Source organism: Pan paniscus, chromosome 11 (genome assembly GCF_029289425.2).
Source record: "Pan paniscus chromosome 11, NHGRI_mPanPan1-v2.0_pri, whole genome shotgun sequence".
In the NCBI taxonomy this organism is placed as follows: domain Eukaryota; kingdom Metazoa; phylum Chordata; class Mammalia; order Primates; family Hominidae; genus Pan; species Pan paniscus.
The window spans coordinates 73,651,250-73,669,148 of NC_073260.2; the positions used below are offsets into that span (position 1 = coordinate 73,651,250).

The following is a 17,899-nucleotide window of genomic DNA, read 5'->3' on the forward strand; positions in this document are numbered from 1 at the left end:
GGGAAGATGCTGGTCCCTTCTATTTGCCACCACTGCTGTGTTCAAGTTCTCCGGCTCCTTCTAAACAAATAAAGTTAAGGTGTTTGCTAAATCAGGTCCTGGCACTAGCACTACTCCCTCTGCTGGTCACTGTTCTTCCATTTCCAAATCTCTTGGGGCAGGAAATTTATGCAAGGGACCCCTTGGATGTGGCAGAGAACACAAGCTTATTTGCTGCCCCGAACTCTTCCATTTACCCATTTCATTTATATCCTGCACATATCTCCAGAAGCAAAGATAGTGGATACAAGTGATCTAAGCAAATCTCTACAACTCTTTATCAACTTATCCCCGTTTAAATACATAAAATAATTTCACTAGCCTTCTGTGGGGACACACCTGCACATGTGTTAAGCGTGACATGACATGACCAATTATTTTCTAAGCCATGCTTTTCTGCTTCCACTTTGATTACATAACCATTTGGGACTCATAGCCCATAAAAATTAATTATTTTATAAAATACTTTTGTTCCTGTTCCTGGTACATTTTGAGTATAACAAACCTGTTGAAGAAAAAAAGAAAAAAAAAAGACTTACTTGAACGTATTGTACCTTCACTGCATTGTAGATTCACTGATATTTGGAAGAAACTCTTTCCCTTTTTAACATATAGTTGTCTCATAGCACTAATTTCATTAATTTTACATAATCCCCAAATGAACAATACCAGCTTTACCAAAAATTTTTTTACAACTTCATAAAGCAATTTAGTTAATGGATATGTGCTTGCTTTGCAGTAAAGAAAAACAATCCTTTCTTAAACTTTTATTGGGGGACTGTGAACATTGCCTTGTATTATTGGTTTCATGTTTGCATGTTGGACATAAACTAAACCCAAGCAGAAAAGCCCATCATTCCCTTTTCCCAGGGTAGACCATGGTTGTCAAAGATAGGGACTGGTAGTTTACAAAGGCCATTAAGAGAAGACCCTTGAGACTTAATTGCCAAAAATACAAACAAACAACAAAAACGCCAGTACTACTCCTCAGGAAAACAATCAATTCGGTCCTAAGTGATCAGCTCCCCTTCACATAAGCCAATAAACAAAGTAAAAGTTGCCCCTGCCCTTTGTCCTCTTCTCTTTTTCCTTTGTAACCTTCTTCTTCCTTTTCTGCTCACCATCCTAGGCAACACCCCTGCTTTTTCTCACTTATTATAGAATGACTCATCTGAAATATGTCCATGAAATATACAGCGCACTTTAGCTACCATTCTGTTAAAGACATATGTATGCCTTCCCTGTCTCTCTCAAGGCCTTTTTAATCCCTTAATTCTCATTCCTTTCCTTATTCTTTATTCCTACCTTTCATCTCATGCTCATGTTTTTTTCTTTTTTCTTTCCTTCTTCTAAGTCCTGGCTGTCGAGTTAACAGAATTTACATTCGAATAAAACATTTTTTCCACATTTTGATATAAACTGACTGAGGTTGTAGCCATCCCAGTAGGGAGTTCAGGTAGACTTGCTTAGAATTTTTTTTTAAAGCATGCTGCTTTCATTCCTTTACTCCCAGTGTCCCTTCAAAGAGGAAGATGGACTACTCTAAAATTGGTTTATATTGATAAAGTATTTCTCCCTGATTTAAAGGGCTCATCTTCCCTCAACCTCTCTTCTCATTTACTAAACAGATTCTGCAGCTCTCCTCATCTGAGAAAATTGGCCTCCCTTGTCTGCTTTGATCCAGAAAATTATGCTTTTATTAACACGAACATTTCCTGATCTCTGCCAATGCATTTAAAATTTTCCAATTATGTATGTGCATCATTTATCAAAATGCCATCAGGTCCCAGGAATGCCAAGCATTCAAACTGAGCAACCTATGGCCTGTATGTGGATGCATTCTAAGGGAGGGACATGGTGACTATAATCTTAGTCCCTAAAGTAGCTGCAGTTAGCTGTATAGTTTTTATTTCAAGGAAAGAAATGTGGCAATAAACTCCAAGGATGAGCTCTCACCAAATTGTAGAATCTCAAGGGAAAACACAGATTCCCATCTACTCCTTTAAGCAATAGAAAAGATAAAAACGTTTTGTACTAAGAAATGATCTGACTTTGGTGAGTGTGTTGAAAAGAATGTAGTAATTTTAGTGATATTATAAACATGCAGCTATATACCAGTAATAATTTTGATGCTTGGGAAAAGGAAACACACAGTAAGTTCTTTAATCTTCATGGAAAATACCCTGAGTCAAGTTTGGCCTATGTATATGCTTTTCAACAAAATTTTTTTCAAATTCAGATCTTCAAAATTGTCCTGACTTGTGTTTTCTCTGTTCATTCCAATCTTCTCTGGAACAGAGAAAGAAAACACTACCATAAAAAGCAGAATTTTGATCACCCAGAGATTCTTTAATTTTTATAAACTATGTCCAGAATTTCAATTTAAAAACTCCAGAGAATAAATTAACAATATAGCAAATGAACAGATGACCTAGATATTGGAATTATCTGACATTGGCTTTAAAGTAACTATGTACTCACATGTTCAAGAAAATAAAGGACAAGATGGAGGATTTTATCAGATAACTGATAAATCTATAAACAAGAACAAAATGGAAATTCTAAGACTAAAAACAGTAACTGAAATAAATGCCTCAATAGATAGGTCTAACAACAGACTTGAAGATGGGACATAGCTGAGGAAAGGATTAATAAACTAGAAATCAGGTAAGTATAAAATATAGTGATGGAAATCTAAAGAATACAAAAGATGGAAACTACGTATAAAACTGAAAGGGACATGTGGGACATGGTGACATGGTGAAAGGTTCTAGCATGCATGCAACACCATCTCTCTCCAGAAGGGAAAACAGTGAGAATGAGGTGAGAACTACATTTATGAGTAAATATCAAGAACATTCCAAATGCTAAAAGATACCCAGCCACAGATCCAAGAATTGTTTCAAAATCTAGAGAGAGCAATTAAAAAGAAAACCCACACCTAAGCACATCACAATAAAACAGCTGAAAACCAAAGACAAAGACATTGTAAAAGGATCCAAAAAATAAGACCCTTGATTTTCAAAGGAGCAACCATAAGACTGAGAGCTGACTCTACAACAGAGAAGATTTAAGACAGAAGACAATGGAATTACATGAAAAGGGCCATACATTTAAAAGGGCCACTAAACTGCTAAAGATACTTAAGGAAAATAATCTCAAAGGGAAACACAAAAAATTCAAGAAAACTAGATAGGCTGAGCCTGGGGAATATCTGAAGAAATTCTGACCACACAAAACAATAACAGTAATAGCAATAGCAATTAATGTTATCTTAAGGAATAATGTTATCTTAAGACGGTTAAAATATATGTAGAGTTAACAATGCATGATAACAGTAACACAGCATTCAGGAGGTGAGGAAAGATTATCGGAGTTACATGTAGAGGGTCTCAGCACTGACTGGAATGTAGTAATAGTTTATATTAATTATAATAATCCAAAGACACATGTTAATCTCTAGAGAAATTACTAGTAGAATAGTGAAAGACTGTATAACCAGCATGCAAACAGAAGGAAAATAAATGAAGTAATCCAAAACTGATTAATCCACAATATAATAAGGAAGGAAAAAAAGGGGCAGTCATAAAGCAGTTGGGAAAAATCAAATTGAAAATAACTGATAATAGGGTAAATATTAAATTAGTTTTGTGCATTCTTTGAGCACTTAACAGTAGCTGTAGAGTATGATGAACAAGCAAAGTCTAACTGACCTGAATTGAAAATTTTGCTATTACCTATACGTGAAACAGATTTTCCCAATAAAATAATAAAATATTTCAATAGTTAATGATTTTTGCTTGATTGTGATGTTCTGAGCATTATGCTAGTATATCTCATTTTATCCTTTTAAGTGTATTAGCCTTATTTTACATATATATACATATATACACAGTACATACTGTAAAAGAACATTGTGTGTGTATTTTGTGTGTGTGTGTGTATATATATATATATGCACACAAAACTACATAAATAGTTTGCTATAACAAAATACCATAGACTTGGTGGCTTAAACAACATTTATTTTTCACAGTTCTGGAGGCTGAGAAGTTCAAAATCAAGGTGCTGCCAGATTTGGTATCTGGCGAGAGGCCTCTTCATAGCTTGCAGACAGCTCACCTTCTTGCTGTACTCTCACATGGCAGAGAGAGGAAATTCTGGTGTTTCTTCCTCTCCTTATAAGAGCGCTAATCCCATCATAGGGGCTCCACCCTCATGGCCCATCTAAACCTACTTACCTCCCAAAGGCCCTACCTCTTTAGACCATCCAATGGGGATTGGAGCTTCAACATATGAATTTAGAGAGGACACAAACATGCAGTCCATAACCAGTAGGTTCACAACCAGCTAGAAGTTACGTTGCAAATAGCAGATCTGGGGATGAAATCAGTTTTTGTTTGTTTTTGTTGTTGTCCTGTTTTATTTACTCCCAAACCAATACATTTAATCATCACTATATGTCAGTTGCCTTGAAAGGAAAAACAATATTTCATGCATTTTTTTAGTGTGGCCATAATGAGATCTGGAGATATCTTAGCAAATATGTGAACAAAGTTTTCAAAAAGAAAAAGAATTATTACTTATATCAATTTATTTGTGGCAATTAGTCAAAGTTATCAATTCACTGAACAAACTTACTAAGCATGTGCTACCTGTCAGACATCATTCGAGGCACTGATAATATAATACAAAATACAAGAAGTGGTTACTGCCTCCTGCAGCTATTAATAATATTAATTATAAATTAATTGAGTTCCTTCATTAGATAATAAAAGAAAACAAACAAATAATCATAAATTCTGATATACACTATAAAGAAAACAGAGATTTTTTGATAAAGAATTATAAACTCTTAGGTGGTATTAGGAGAGACGATTTCTCTGAGACCGTAACATTTAAGCCAGCAGAGCTTTATAATCAACAGGATAATTCTATTATGCACTGCCCGAACAGGAACACATTCGAAAATGAAAGGGACACTTTTAATAATTATGCAGGGTTTCAGGGCAAACTATAATATGTATGCACCCTACTTCTAAGCCACGGTAAGGAGTATGGGTTATTTTCTAAATGCAATAGGAAGACACTAATGTGTTTTAGCAGGGCAATGTTTATTATCTGATTTTAAAAGTTCTAATGCCAGTTGGGAAATGAATGGGGTGAGAGGCAAGAATGGAGATAGAGAAAATATTCTAAGAATATTATACCCATCTAGGCAGGAGAGGAACAGTAGCTTAGATTGATAAGGCAGTGAAGGTATAGAAAAGTAGCCAATTCAAGATAAATTTTAAAGACTATCAGCAAGAATAGTGAAGTTATATAAAATATTACTTTTGCATTTTAATTCATATTTTAAGAAATATACAAGAAATTATCCTAAAGCCTTGTCAGTTGATCTGGAAAGGAACTTCTCAACCTTATTTACAGAGCTGTAAACATGAAGAAGAAATTATTCACCTGTATCAAAAACCATAAAGTAAAAAAAAAAAAGAAATTAGCCACTAAATTATCTTCCCTTTCTTCTCTACCAACTTCACTTTTAGGGTTTTTTAAAATCTAATGTTTATCAATTTGTAAGTTTGCATACATTTGTTATGAAGGCTACTAATCTTTCATCTGTCACATGGGCAGCAAATATTTTCTCCAGCCTATTGATTTTGTTTTGGGGTCTTTGCCATTTAAAATACTTACTTTGTGTATAGGAAAATATACCTAACCTTATGGTGTCTGGGTTTCCTGATGTAGACAAGTTTGTCCCTATTTAAAATATCATATAAATATACACAAAAATGTAATTCTATTATTTTATGTACTTATTTGTTCACATTTAAATCTAATATTGGCTCTATTCTCCTTGGTGTTTCTGAATGTCATAAATTTTTTGAGACAGAGTCTCGCTCTGTCACCTGGAGTGCAGTAGTGCAACCTCGGCTCACTGCAACCTCCACTTCAGCCTCCCAAGTAGCCGGGATTGCAGATGCCCCCCACCACACCTGGCTAATTTTTGTATTTTTGGTAGAGACGGGGTTTCACCACATTGGCCAGGCTGGTCTTGAACTCCCGGCCTCAAGTGATCCACCCGCCTCGGCCTCCCAATGTGCTGGATTACAGGCGAAAACCAACACTCCTGGCCTGAATGTCATAAATCTTTACTTTCACCTCTAACCAATTCCCAAATCTCCAGTTCTATCTATAGCCAACTAGCTGCTGTACATTGTCGCTGATATGCAAAACTGAAAATTAATGTCAACATTTTCCCCTATTTAAACAAGAATCTGCTCTTCCTTCCTTATATACTTATTAGATTATTGGGATAGGCATTCTATAAGCCTCCTACTGGTGAAGCTTTGGTTTGACTTCTGCCTCCCATTACCCAACACTCTGCCCATCAGCACCACTGGTCTAATCATGCATTAGATGTCATAGCTTCTGCCTGCAAAATGTGTCGTGCAACCAACCTTTTCATTTTTCCCCCATTTTCCTGGTGCCAATTTAATTCAGCCTTACATTATTTACAACCTGAAATATTTATTGCAGAAGTATTTTCCTAAACTCCATGGTGGACCAAATTAGGCCATTACTGTTTCATAAATTTTTCGCAATGTCCTTTTATTTTTAAAGTCAAAATTCACTCTTCTTTATTTAATGTCATTTAGTGATGAGAATGTACATATGTAATACTGCATGGTGGACGAGGGTTTAAATGTCCATTTATTTATTCACAAGTGTATTTTAAACATCTACTATTTATCAGGCAAGAGACTCTACATTCTGTGGATTCAGCATTGAAAAAATAAAATAAAATGAAGAAAGTTCCTGCACTCACGAAACACATTTTAGTGGCTACACCTGGGTTTGAATCTTGGATCCAGCATTTTACGATTTGTGATCTTAGGTGAGTTAACTTTTTTAAGCCTCTGTTCTTTTAGCCATAAAATAATTTTTTAAAAGATGGGGAGGAGGAAGAGATATAATGTATAACATGTAGACTCTTGTAAGAAATAGAAATTAGATAGGTTGAGAAATCATGTGATTCATCCAATAAATGTTGGCTCTTGTTTTTTCTGACCTGTATGTTTTGTCTTTGTCCCAAAGCTAGCCTTACCTCTCCCACATACTGGGGTTAATTCATGCTTTGGCCCTTATCACCTTTTCCAATTTATTACAAAATTACATGCTCTATTTTAATATTTACTTTCTTTTTTTTATTTTGAAAACTTGTTGAACTTGCATCTACACTTTAAAATGAAGCAGAACTTAAAGAACTCAAAGATTATGAAGAAGACTCAGTACCTGGGAATAAAATTGAGAATAGGGCTGGGTGTGGTGGCTCACATCTGTCATCTCAGCACTTTCGGAGGCTGAGGCAGGCAGATCACTTGAGGTCAGGAGTTTGAGAACAGTGTGGCCAACATGGTGAAACCCCGTCTCTACTAAAATACAAAAATTAGCCAAGCATGGTGGTGGTCACCTGTAATCCCAGCTACTCAGGAGGCTGAGGCAGGAGAATCACTTGAACCCAAGAGGTAGAGGCTGCAGTGAGCTGAGACTGTGCCACTGCACTCCAGCCTCCAGCGAGACTTCCTTTCAAAGAATAAATAAATTAATTAATTAAGAATAGTAATAAATATGAAAATAACTAAATTTTAGCTTTCTTTTATGACTATATAACCAATCTCAACCATTATTTTTTGCTTCCCCAAATTAGGAGAGTTTAAAATGCAGATTCTCCCCACTCTCCTCTTCCCATTCAATAGAAACTGAGAAAGAAGGATCTTATTCAGGTCTTCACTCCATTTGTGATTCATATTCAGTGGCTGAAAGGTTAGAAAGCATTCACTCCACCAATAATGATCAAGCACCCATAAAGTACCAGGAGCTCTTACAAACTCTAGGGAAATCCTGGCTCCCGTTGTCATGAATTTTGCATTCTCAGGTAGGAAATGTGGCTCTGATGCCTGCTGGGGCAGTGGTAGCAACCTTTAGTCCATGTGAATGCAGGCATCCCTTGGTATGCACGGGGGATTGGTTCCAGGACCTCCCACCGATACCAAAACCGACAGATATTCAAGTTTCTGCTATAAAATGGTGTGTAGTATTTGCATGTAACCTATGCACATCTTCCTATATACTTTGCATCATCTCTAGATTACTTATAATGCCAATGTAAACACTATATAAATAATTATTATACTGTATTGTTTAGGGAACAATGACAAGAAAAATATCTGTACATGTTCAGTACAGACACAATTTATTTTTGCTCTGCTCTTGGTTGAATCCACAGTTGTGGAACCCATGGACATAAAGGCCAACTGTACACTTAGAGCTACAGAGGATCTTGGAGGTAATCTAGACAATTTCTACCCTAGTATAGAAATCTGTATACTAGAGCATCTCTAACAGAACCTTTCATTCAATGCTTTTTTGGATGCCTTCAGCAACAGGGAACTCAGTACTTCCCTTCCCACTTGTAAAAGGTTTGAATGTTAAAAGTTCTTACATTTTTCTGGCTTTTCCAATATTTAATAGCAGCTTTATATCTCTTTCCCAATTTTCACAGCCACACAGCTCCCTAGAGTTAAACATAACCAATCTTTCAGTCATTTCTAAAAGTAACATTGTTATCAGTATTGCTAATGTCCATTCAATAGTCTTAATTATTTAAAATATCCCCTGACCAGTGAATATTCTGACTTATCAGCTCAGAATATCATGAACTATGACTTCCTGTTTAAGCCTTTTAGGATTGAAATAATCCTAAATGCCATGGTCACCCTACCTGGTTGGCTTATATTAAAACTTTGCCTCTTTCAGGATATTTGTTGTCATTCCTATTCTGTGGTACAGCTCAACCTGAGGGGTGCTAATGTGTCAGAAAAACAGGTAAGCAGGCAAGCCTAAATGGAATCTGATGTCAATTCTTGAGATTGAGGACAGTGCTATGTGACTGATTGTCATTTAAATTAATCAACATGCAACTGTCAACTTAGAAAATCCTTCAGGCCCAGAGCGAAAAGCAGAGTTTCAAGCTTATAGGAAACCAGATATAATCATTCAAATAAAATTACTGATACCGTACTTCATATAAGCAAGGACATTACAGTAATGTATTATTATTATGCCACTTGAAATATGATTATTTGCTGGCAGATAGGTTACAAAACCATCAGATTATATATATGTGCTTTGTGAGTTCTTAGAAAATACTGACTTCTTTCATTCAAATTCTTAATATTTATTTTAAATACATGGGCTCCATTCAGTTGAAATAAATGTGAAAATTATTAGAAATATTCAACAAACCAGTTTTTAAATTTTTAGAAAGATCCAAAATGTCCCAGGCCGCCACATTATAACCAATGATTAGCATTTAAAGAGAAAATACATACTTTTGTATCACCATATATAGAGATTATATACATAGTTTTGAAAAATGAAATAATATAGAGTCTTCTAATTAATAATTTCTCCAAAAATACTCAGAAGGAATTAAGAAATATGTTCTAAGCAAAATTATGCCTTGCTGAAACCACAAAACAAAGAGAATATAAAAATGTATGGGGGAGGTAAATACTTTTTATATATGTGTTGACTACCTTTTTCAAGGATTACAGATATTGCAGCATTAAAAAAAATTTCAGAATTCAATAAATGTTTAGAAAGTTAAAATTACATAAATGTTTAAATTTTTGGATTTTGAAATTCCTGTTCACTCTAAAGAGAAATCGAAATCTAAAATGATAACAACAACAATAATTAGACAATGTTTACAAAGCCTTTGGAATTTTCAATATTCTTGTGTCTCTGCTTGAAGCAACAAAATTAAAATGATATAGTCACAATTTGTTTCTTGACTATTTTATATTCAGTAATTTTTAATGAAGCGACTAAATTAGGCATAACTTTGTACAGCTTTAACACAGTTACGATGAATATATTTTACTTGATTAAAAATGATAAAACCAGGGAGCCTTAAATATTATCTTAAAAGATTAACTACTGTGTCAATTACAAATCTAGGAGAAAGATATTTATAAAGGAATAACTATTCTGAACAGTAACTTCCTTTTGTTCATTTCATTTAATTAATGACTCAATCAACTTTCACTCTTAATACTAAAATTTTCCTAAATTACACATTGGTTTGCAAATGGGATGGCATATAGCAGGGCTACGTCAATTTAACACTGGTGAAAATTCAGCAGATAATTCATTTTTCATTTAATCAGGAAGGAAAAAACTACTTGGCAGTGTAGAGGGACCTAATTAACTAAATAACTGCCAATTCTACATTGTACTTTGTGTTACATGACATATCATGAACAAATACCAGTCAAAAATCAAATTATTTGGATACTTAAATGATGATGAGGCCTGCTGTGCCAACAGGTATGCTAATGAGTAGACATCTCCCAGCCTCAAGACCGAGTGAATGAGGCAAATATTTTCACCTCCCAATCTTTTAGGGTGTTCAATTAACTCAAGTATTTAAGAAGTTCCCTACCATTGGGAAGGAAGTAGATGTAATCATCTATATGCTTATTTTGTCAACTGAGTTGGAAAAACTTGCAAAGGAACAGTTTGGATATATGTATTAGATTTTTATCAAAATACAAATAAATGGTCATAGATGACAATTTTCACCTAAGGAATACAAGTAAGTTTATCTATGTTCAGTTACCAATCGCCTCTAACTAAAGTTAACAATGTCTTCCTTCTAAAACCTTTCTAAAGAGCACCCTGCAATCACACCTTCTAGCAACAGCCATTTCTCTTGAATTAGTAAGGTGGCTACACCGCCAATTTGAGCTGTTCTCCTTCAGTCCTGTAGTCCATCGCCAGGGGAGTCTCCAAATGCTAATAAAAATCAATTTCCCAGAAAAAAGAACATATACACGTTTTTTTCTTTCTTTTTTTTTTTTTTTAGAAGAGGGTCAGGGAGCATCTGACGGACGTTTTTAAAGGAAGGGGACAGCTACTTCCATGGGACTGCATTTTAGTTGTGCTAAAAGTGATGAAAGTGGGTTTGCATTATTCTACCACCAACACCCAAACCACCTGCCCACGGAAACCCCCGCCGGAGACCGAAGTTTACCCAAATAGCGCTCGGCAAAGCGCTGCCATAAATTCAAAACTAACTCTGCCGGGCCCGCGGGGGTTGCGAGACAGGGACCGAACGTGAAACCCGGGGAGCCCCGCGTCTCTTGCCTCCGAAGGTTTTCCGTGATCAGTGTCCCCTTCTCTGCTGGAGTCGGAAGTGCCTGTCACCTGCGGATCTGCCCGACTCTCCCGGTCGGCCCTTCTTCTCTACCCAGTTCGGACAGTCTCGAATTCCCCGTCGCAGCCCCGGCCGCCTCGGACTCCCTGGTCCCCAGCCCCCGCCCCACCCCCCGCCTCCACCACGTCCCCTCCCCGCGGTCCCAGCCTCTCCAGGCGCTGCTGGGCGCTGATTGGCGGCTGCGCTGACAGCAGGCGGGGCCTGGAAGTCGCGGCCAAGCCCGCCCTCGCGTATAAGCCCCTCTCAGCGCTCTCTCTCCATCTCTCCCCTCTCTTTCTCTCTCGCTGCTCCCTTCCTCCCTGTAACTGAACAGTGAAAATTCACATTGTGGATCCGCTAACAGGCACAGATGTCATGTGAAAACGCACATGCTCTGCCATCCACACCGCCTTTCTTTCTTTTCTTTCTGTTTCCTTTTTTCCCCCTTGCTCCTTCTCCCTCTTCTTTGTAACTAACAAAACCACCACCAACTCCTCCTCCTGCTGCTGCCCTTCCTCCTCCTCCTCAGTCCAAGTGATCACAAAAGAAATCTTCTGAGCCGGAGGCGGTGGCATTTTTTAAAAAGCAAGCACATTGGAGAGAAAGAAAAAGAAAAACAAAACCAAAACAAAACCCAGGCACCAGACAGCCAGAACATTTTTTTTTCACCCTTCCTGAAAACAAACAAACAAACAAACAATCATCAAAACAGTCACCACCAACATCAAAACTGTTAACATAGCGGCGGCGGCGGCAAACGTCACCCTGCAGCCACGGCGTCCGCCTAAAGGGATGGTTTTCTCGGCAGAGCAGCTCTTCGCCGACCACCTTCTTCACTCGTGCTGAGCGGGATTTTTGGGCTCTCCGGGGTTCGGGCTGGGAGCAGCTTCATGACTACGCGGAGCGGGAGAGCGGCCACACCATGCGAGGTAAGCGAGTATGCGGGCACCGAGGCTCCCCGAGTCCGGCCAACTCCAGCCAGACGGGGAGATGGGGGAGGGGAGGGCACCCAGCAGAAAGGGAAAGAGGTTGCCCAGGCGCAGTTCCCCGAATTCGCTCTCGCAGGTGGGGCTGCAAATGGCCTGGGCGTAGAAAGTTGCGGGAAGGTGTTGATGTCTTTCGGGAGTTCTGGAGGGACGCGGGAGGGCGCTTTTTTGGAGAGGGGAGACAGGCTAGTTGGTTCTTACCAGTCCTTGAGTTGCACTGAATCTTTTTGCTTGTCGCTCTCGGGTGCGGAAGCGGACGCGGGATGGAGAAAGCCGAAAGAGGGATGCCTCTGGACAGGAGCCGTTTGGAAGCGCCCGGCGCGCAGTGGTCGCCGGCCGGGTTTGGGCGCGCGGGGCGCACCGGCCGGGGGCAGGGTGGACACGCGCGGGCACACACTCGCCAGGCTACGAGGCCCACTAGCGTCCTGGCCAGCAGGCATGTCCCTTCGCTGGAGTAGCAAGCAGAAGAGCAGTGCTGCGAGGCTGGACGCGGCTGAGGAAACAGTTAGTTCCCCGGCACGCGGCTGAGGAAACAGTTAGTTCTCCCGCGCGCGCCTTCGTGCCGGCGCTGCGCCCTGGCCAGGTCCTCGTGCCCGAGCCCGCGCGGCCCAGGGAGTAGTGCGACCCCGGAAAAGTTGTAATGAGAAAGTTCTGGAGGCTTGGAAAGGCCACACTGCTCACAGTCGGAGAGTCATGGGCTCCGGCTCTTTTGTCAGATAAAGGGCCGGTAGTGGAAGGAGGTGCTGGTGCACCCTCGGGCCAGGACCCTCGCAGTCGCAGGCGGTGGCGGCGGCGGCGGCGGGACCCCGGGGCGAGCTGGGGTCTGCGGGGATGCGCGCCAGGGACTGTAGCGTTACGCTTGCTCCGGCTGGACTCTGGGCCTCTCGAAGGGCTGGAAGGTGGGTTTCGGGGAGTCACTTGGTCTCCTCTCCTGCCTTGCCGGAGACCTCAGGTTTCCTTCGCGCTGTGCTCGGCCTTTCTTCACTCTTTTACTGAAGAGCCAGGCGGGTGTCCGCTTGACATGGGGATCTGTGCAAGCTCTGGGCACCCACCCCCACCCCCAGTCCCTCTTCCTGGCCACACCGCGGTTAATCGGGGGCTCTTCTCTATCCTTCGCACGTACCCCTGGGTCTTGACAACAGAAAGTTAGTAACGGCCAGCTCCAGACCTTCTTGCATCCCAGACCCGGAGAGAGGTGGTCTAGGCAGGGAGCACTTGGGAGAGTTGGGATGCAATCACTGGTCTCCTCCTTCCACTGAAAGTGATCCTCTCCCACCCAGTCCCCCTACGCCCCTAGAGGAGCACCCCAGGAGGCAGCGGGTCTCACTCCCACTCCCTCCCGCACCCGGTGAGCCCCGAGCCTGGACTCAAGGGTTTGCTGGCTGGACGCTGGGATGTGTCAGGAAAGGGAAGGAGAAGAAGGAACGGAGAGAGACTGTCCATGGGGGAGGGGGTTGACTGTAGATAAGAAACAAGGACGTCCTGATGGGATGGTCTTGATTGGCCGGCTCGCTGGGAGTGGGGCACCCGTGTGTGTGCGCGCTGGCTCCAGCTGATTGTCCCGGTTGGGGGTTGGTTACACGCTCCACTGTCTAAATTCTTTCAAGAAACTATACTTGGGCAATTGGAGAGTAGAGAACCTTGGCTTAGTAAGAGACGCCCGGTCTTTTGTTTTTCTTTTTCTAGCCCATCTCACCATCCCATCCATTCTTTTGGTTTCCCCCGTCCCAGTCCGGAGCTGCCAGTTCGTTCCTCCCCTTCTTCCCTTCTAACTTTCCCCCTGTGGCTGGGTTCATACTTTCTGAACGTCGGAAACTATGCGCCACCTCAGCTCGGACCCAGCACTAGGACCTAGGGCATAAAATCCGCTCACTCCTTACATCGTAGAAGGAGTGCGGCGCGGGGTGGGGATGGGTTGTAGCTTGATCTAGCCTCTCCTGAAGGAGCAGTTTGCAGATGACTGTCCTGGTTCGCCACGGCGGTCGCTTTGAGGACTCCAGAAGCTGGAAGGATTGAAAGCCAGGCGCTGGTCCTCATGCTCACCTTGAGAAAACCAGTTTAAGCCCACAGACCTATCAAAGAGGGCGCCAGCCTCGCCAGGCGCCCTAGGACCCCTTACAACTTCTAACTTGAGGCAGCTCTCAGGCGGCCTTAGGGGAATGCGCTGGAGAAAATGTAAGCTTAAAAGATGACCAGGTCGCTCTATCGCCATTCCTGGTTGCCCTTTCCTGACCCCTAGTGTCTTTCCTTACTACCTCTTCATATTTTCCCCGGACAGTGCCCTACCACAGTATGAGAGGCTGTTCCGTAAGAATGGGATTGAGAAAAGATCCAGGCTACTCTAACGTCTTGTGGAGTTGGGAGTTGAACTTGAGAGTGAACTTGAGAAGTGAAAGCGGGAAAAGAATCAGCTTTCGCTCGTGCAGGGCTACTAAGCACCCTATGTTGGGAGAGGGGCCGTTTTTGACCTGGGCTTTACGGTGGGCCCACTGCATTTCCCTCATCCACACGCGCGCGCTTTCCATTCCCAGGTGGTCCTAGTTAGCGCCTGGGCTCCACAGTTTGCAGCTGACAACTGTCCTGAATCAGGGCGCTTTGCGCGACGGAAAGGTGATCTGGGATTCAGTGGTCTCCCTCGGGGCCAATCCGGCAAACCTATTTCCACCCCCTACTCCTCCCCCGCCTAGGGCATTTAAGAGACTATCCCCAGGGAAGCTACGGGGAAAGAAAGGGGTTAAGAGTCCCTGATCTTTGACGTCCTTGTCCTGCCCCACGGCTGAACTGAGTCCCGGACACAGCGCAGTTGCTTACTCTAGCCTGGGGCGGAGGAGGTTGTATTTGGTGGCGCACAAAGCCTTTCATCCTTTGTCTGTCAGAGGGTACCACAGAAGTTCTAGAGAGGCTTCTCCGTAGATTTCATTACTGAAAGGAGTAACTTCTGAAGGCGGAAGGGAGGACCTTTAATTGGGCCCATCACTAGGTGAGAAAGAAGTGAGCCGAGGTGTGGGTTTCAGGGTTCCTTCTTGAAAGATCTGTGGGCTGTTTATTACACAGGGGCGCGGAAATGGTCGGATTTTTCAGTCCTGCCTCCACGGAAAACCCTGCTTCCAAAAACAGGGGCACAGATGTCGTCGCAATCAATAGGTGATTGTCGCTGGGGCGGATTAGAAATCTGGTTTTATGCTTGCTATAAACAAGGATTGGGCTTGGCTTTTTTAAAGTCTAGTTTTCCTCTATTATTTGCAGGTAGTTAATTTTTGCCAAGTGCTAAACTTTAGAAAAGAGGCTTCTTGCTCTCAGAGGTATGGCAGCCCTTCAGAAGTATGGAGCTCTGAATGTCCTGCTGGCAGGGCCTTTAGATTACCTAAACAAGTTCTCTCTCTTAATTTCCTCCACAAGTTCCAATTAAATATTTCTAACCAACATTCCACCTCCCGCAATTAAAAAAACATTGCTGGAAGGACATCTCTGTTAGTAGTCCATTAATAATTGCTCATTAAGTAATCATCAGTAAGCTGTCTTCATTCCAAGAAATGTAATTATTCAAACAGTTTAAAAAGAAATCCTAAAGCTGTATTTCAACTATTGTTGAAATAATATATAGCCATAAGAATAAAAATATTTTCTTAAATGGTTACATCTAGCGACTCTCTCCTCCTTCCTCCCCCAGCATCATGGGTGAGTTTGTAACAAGTATTATGACACAGAAGTGCTTGACATACTGGACTTCTGGGATAGGTATTAGTACCACCAAGGCTTTTACTTTTCTATATTTTCTAACAATCACGAATTGGGAAACCAGGAGGAAAATGTAGATGAAGAAATTTTGAACAGCAAACTTTATAAACCTGAGGGACACAAGATTAAAACTCCTTTCTTGGCATTTACTTAAAACTTACTAATCTTTGGATTTTCCATCAACCACAATATAGCTTTTGCTCATTAGAGAATCCCTAAGAGATGAGTTTTTGCATCATTATTAAAGTGGTTTATGTGATCATTTAATATAAATAAAAACATTATTTTATACTCTTAACCAAATATGAATGCTAACATTTACTTATTTTGGCAGCAATTTGATAATACTAAACTATGATCAGCCATAAAAACAACTATTCAGGAGTGTATTTGCATAGATTATATTTTAAATTTAAGTGTTTCCAAGCCATGAAACCTAATTTTACAGGAACAATAATTTTACTACACCAAATTACAAAGTTTTTGGGTTGGTCTTCATGAAAATGATATTTAAATCTCATAATAATACCTACTTTTTTCCCCCAAAAGTAGCATATACACAGTTGTCAACAGGGATTTAATACGATTTGATACAAAAAGCTTTTCTACATAAAAAGATAAGTAAATTGCTTTTTCAGCTATGACATCATCTTTTATAAACCTGTATTCACCTTTTAGAAATACAAGATGGCCTATATGGTTTTTAGACCTCTCATTACAATAGTTCTAAGATATAAAAGTATAAATCACAGCGTATTACTAGATTATTCCATTGCAATGAATAATACACCTCTAATTTAAAGTACATATTATAGCATTCAATTAATAGTTTAATATTATAACTTTAAAAATTATTAGTTAAAAATTATATATGCATGGGTCTGCTGGGATTCTGCAAATTTGTATATAAAGTGAGGCTTAAAATTGTGAACAATAATATCAGTGCCACTGTGCATTGGTGAAATTTAAGCCTTACGAGTAAACATATTAGGAAATAAGAATTAATTCCAAAGTGAAGACTGTCAAATTCTGGCCAAATTGAAACACATCAAAGGTTCATAAGCACATACATTGTGAGTGCATCAGTTATTAGTGATTGAGGTGACATTTTAATAATATGAGGATAATTTCTTAAGACTAAACTACTTCTGTATTTATTCTACAAAGACAAAAAAAGTAAAGGCTTTATTTATACTGGCATTCATTTAATTAACATTAACAAAACATTTATTGTGATGTTAAAATATATAGAAAAGTAAATATTAGAAATGGAAATTATGCTTCATAATTAATGTATGTTTTTTATTCTAGATGTAGTTCTGTTATTCTATCTATTCTTATCTAAAGGATAGAAATCAAGCTGACTAATGAAATAAGTCTTTTGTGATATAATGAATGATGACCTTTGATGAAATAAGCACTCTAAACAAAAAGTATTATTCCTGTAATTTTGTAATCATCTTCCAATTACAGCTTTTTGCAAATATTTATCTTACTTTGAATAGAATCTCTGACTTAACAGAATCCCCAGCAGATAATAGCAGTCTTTGGAGGCGTCTGTTGATACACACTGATACGCAATATGTATATGTATGTGCCTATAACCACCCACTCAGACAAGAAGAATGAATATTTGAGAGAGAAAATCATTCTTATCTTTGCTTTCACAATCCAGACTTCCAAACTCAAACATATTTAGAGAAACAGAGCAACTTTCCAGAGCATTCAAAGGGAAGATATGAATACACGTGGTACTAGAGTCGCATAAAAAAGAAACTGTTAATAACATCTATTTATAAATAATCTACACAAAACTCCATTATACTACCTAATGATAATTAGAGGGAAAGGGAATCAGAGAATTCAGGACTGC

At 40.0% G+C, this 17,899-nt stretch overlaps 1 protein-coding gene and 1 long non-coding RNA gene across 5 annotated transcripts in view; one reads left to right on the plus strand and one right to left on the minus strand.

Moving 5' to 3' along the window:
• The window catches only part of LOC117981706 (uncharacterized), a 137,464-nt gene extending 126,101 nt beyond the window's left edge, over nt 1–11,363 (minus strand). For 3 of the 4 annotated variants that reach the window (XR_010109054.1, XR_008619707.2, XR_008619708.1), the window contains exon 1: nt 379–11,363. This is a non-coding gene — a long non-coding RNA (uncharacterized LOC117981706). The remainder of the gene's footprint in view (nt 1–378) is intronic. The other variant, XR_010109055.1, reaches the window with a different exon arrangement.
• Nucleotides 11,364–11,477: 114 nt separating this feature from the next.
• The window catches only part of RORB (RAR related orphan receptor B), a 195,565-nt gene continuing 189,143 nt past the window's right edge, over nt 11,478–17,899 (plus strand). The window contains exon 1 of the mRNA XM_003822192.6: nt 11,478–12,231. Within this exon, the coding sequence (XP_003822240.1) occupies nt 12,225–12,231 (7 nt within the window). The 5' untranslated portion in view covers nt 11,478–12,224. The remainder of the gene's footprint in view (nt 12,232–17,899) is intronic.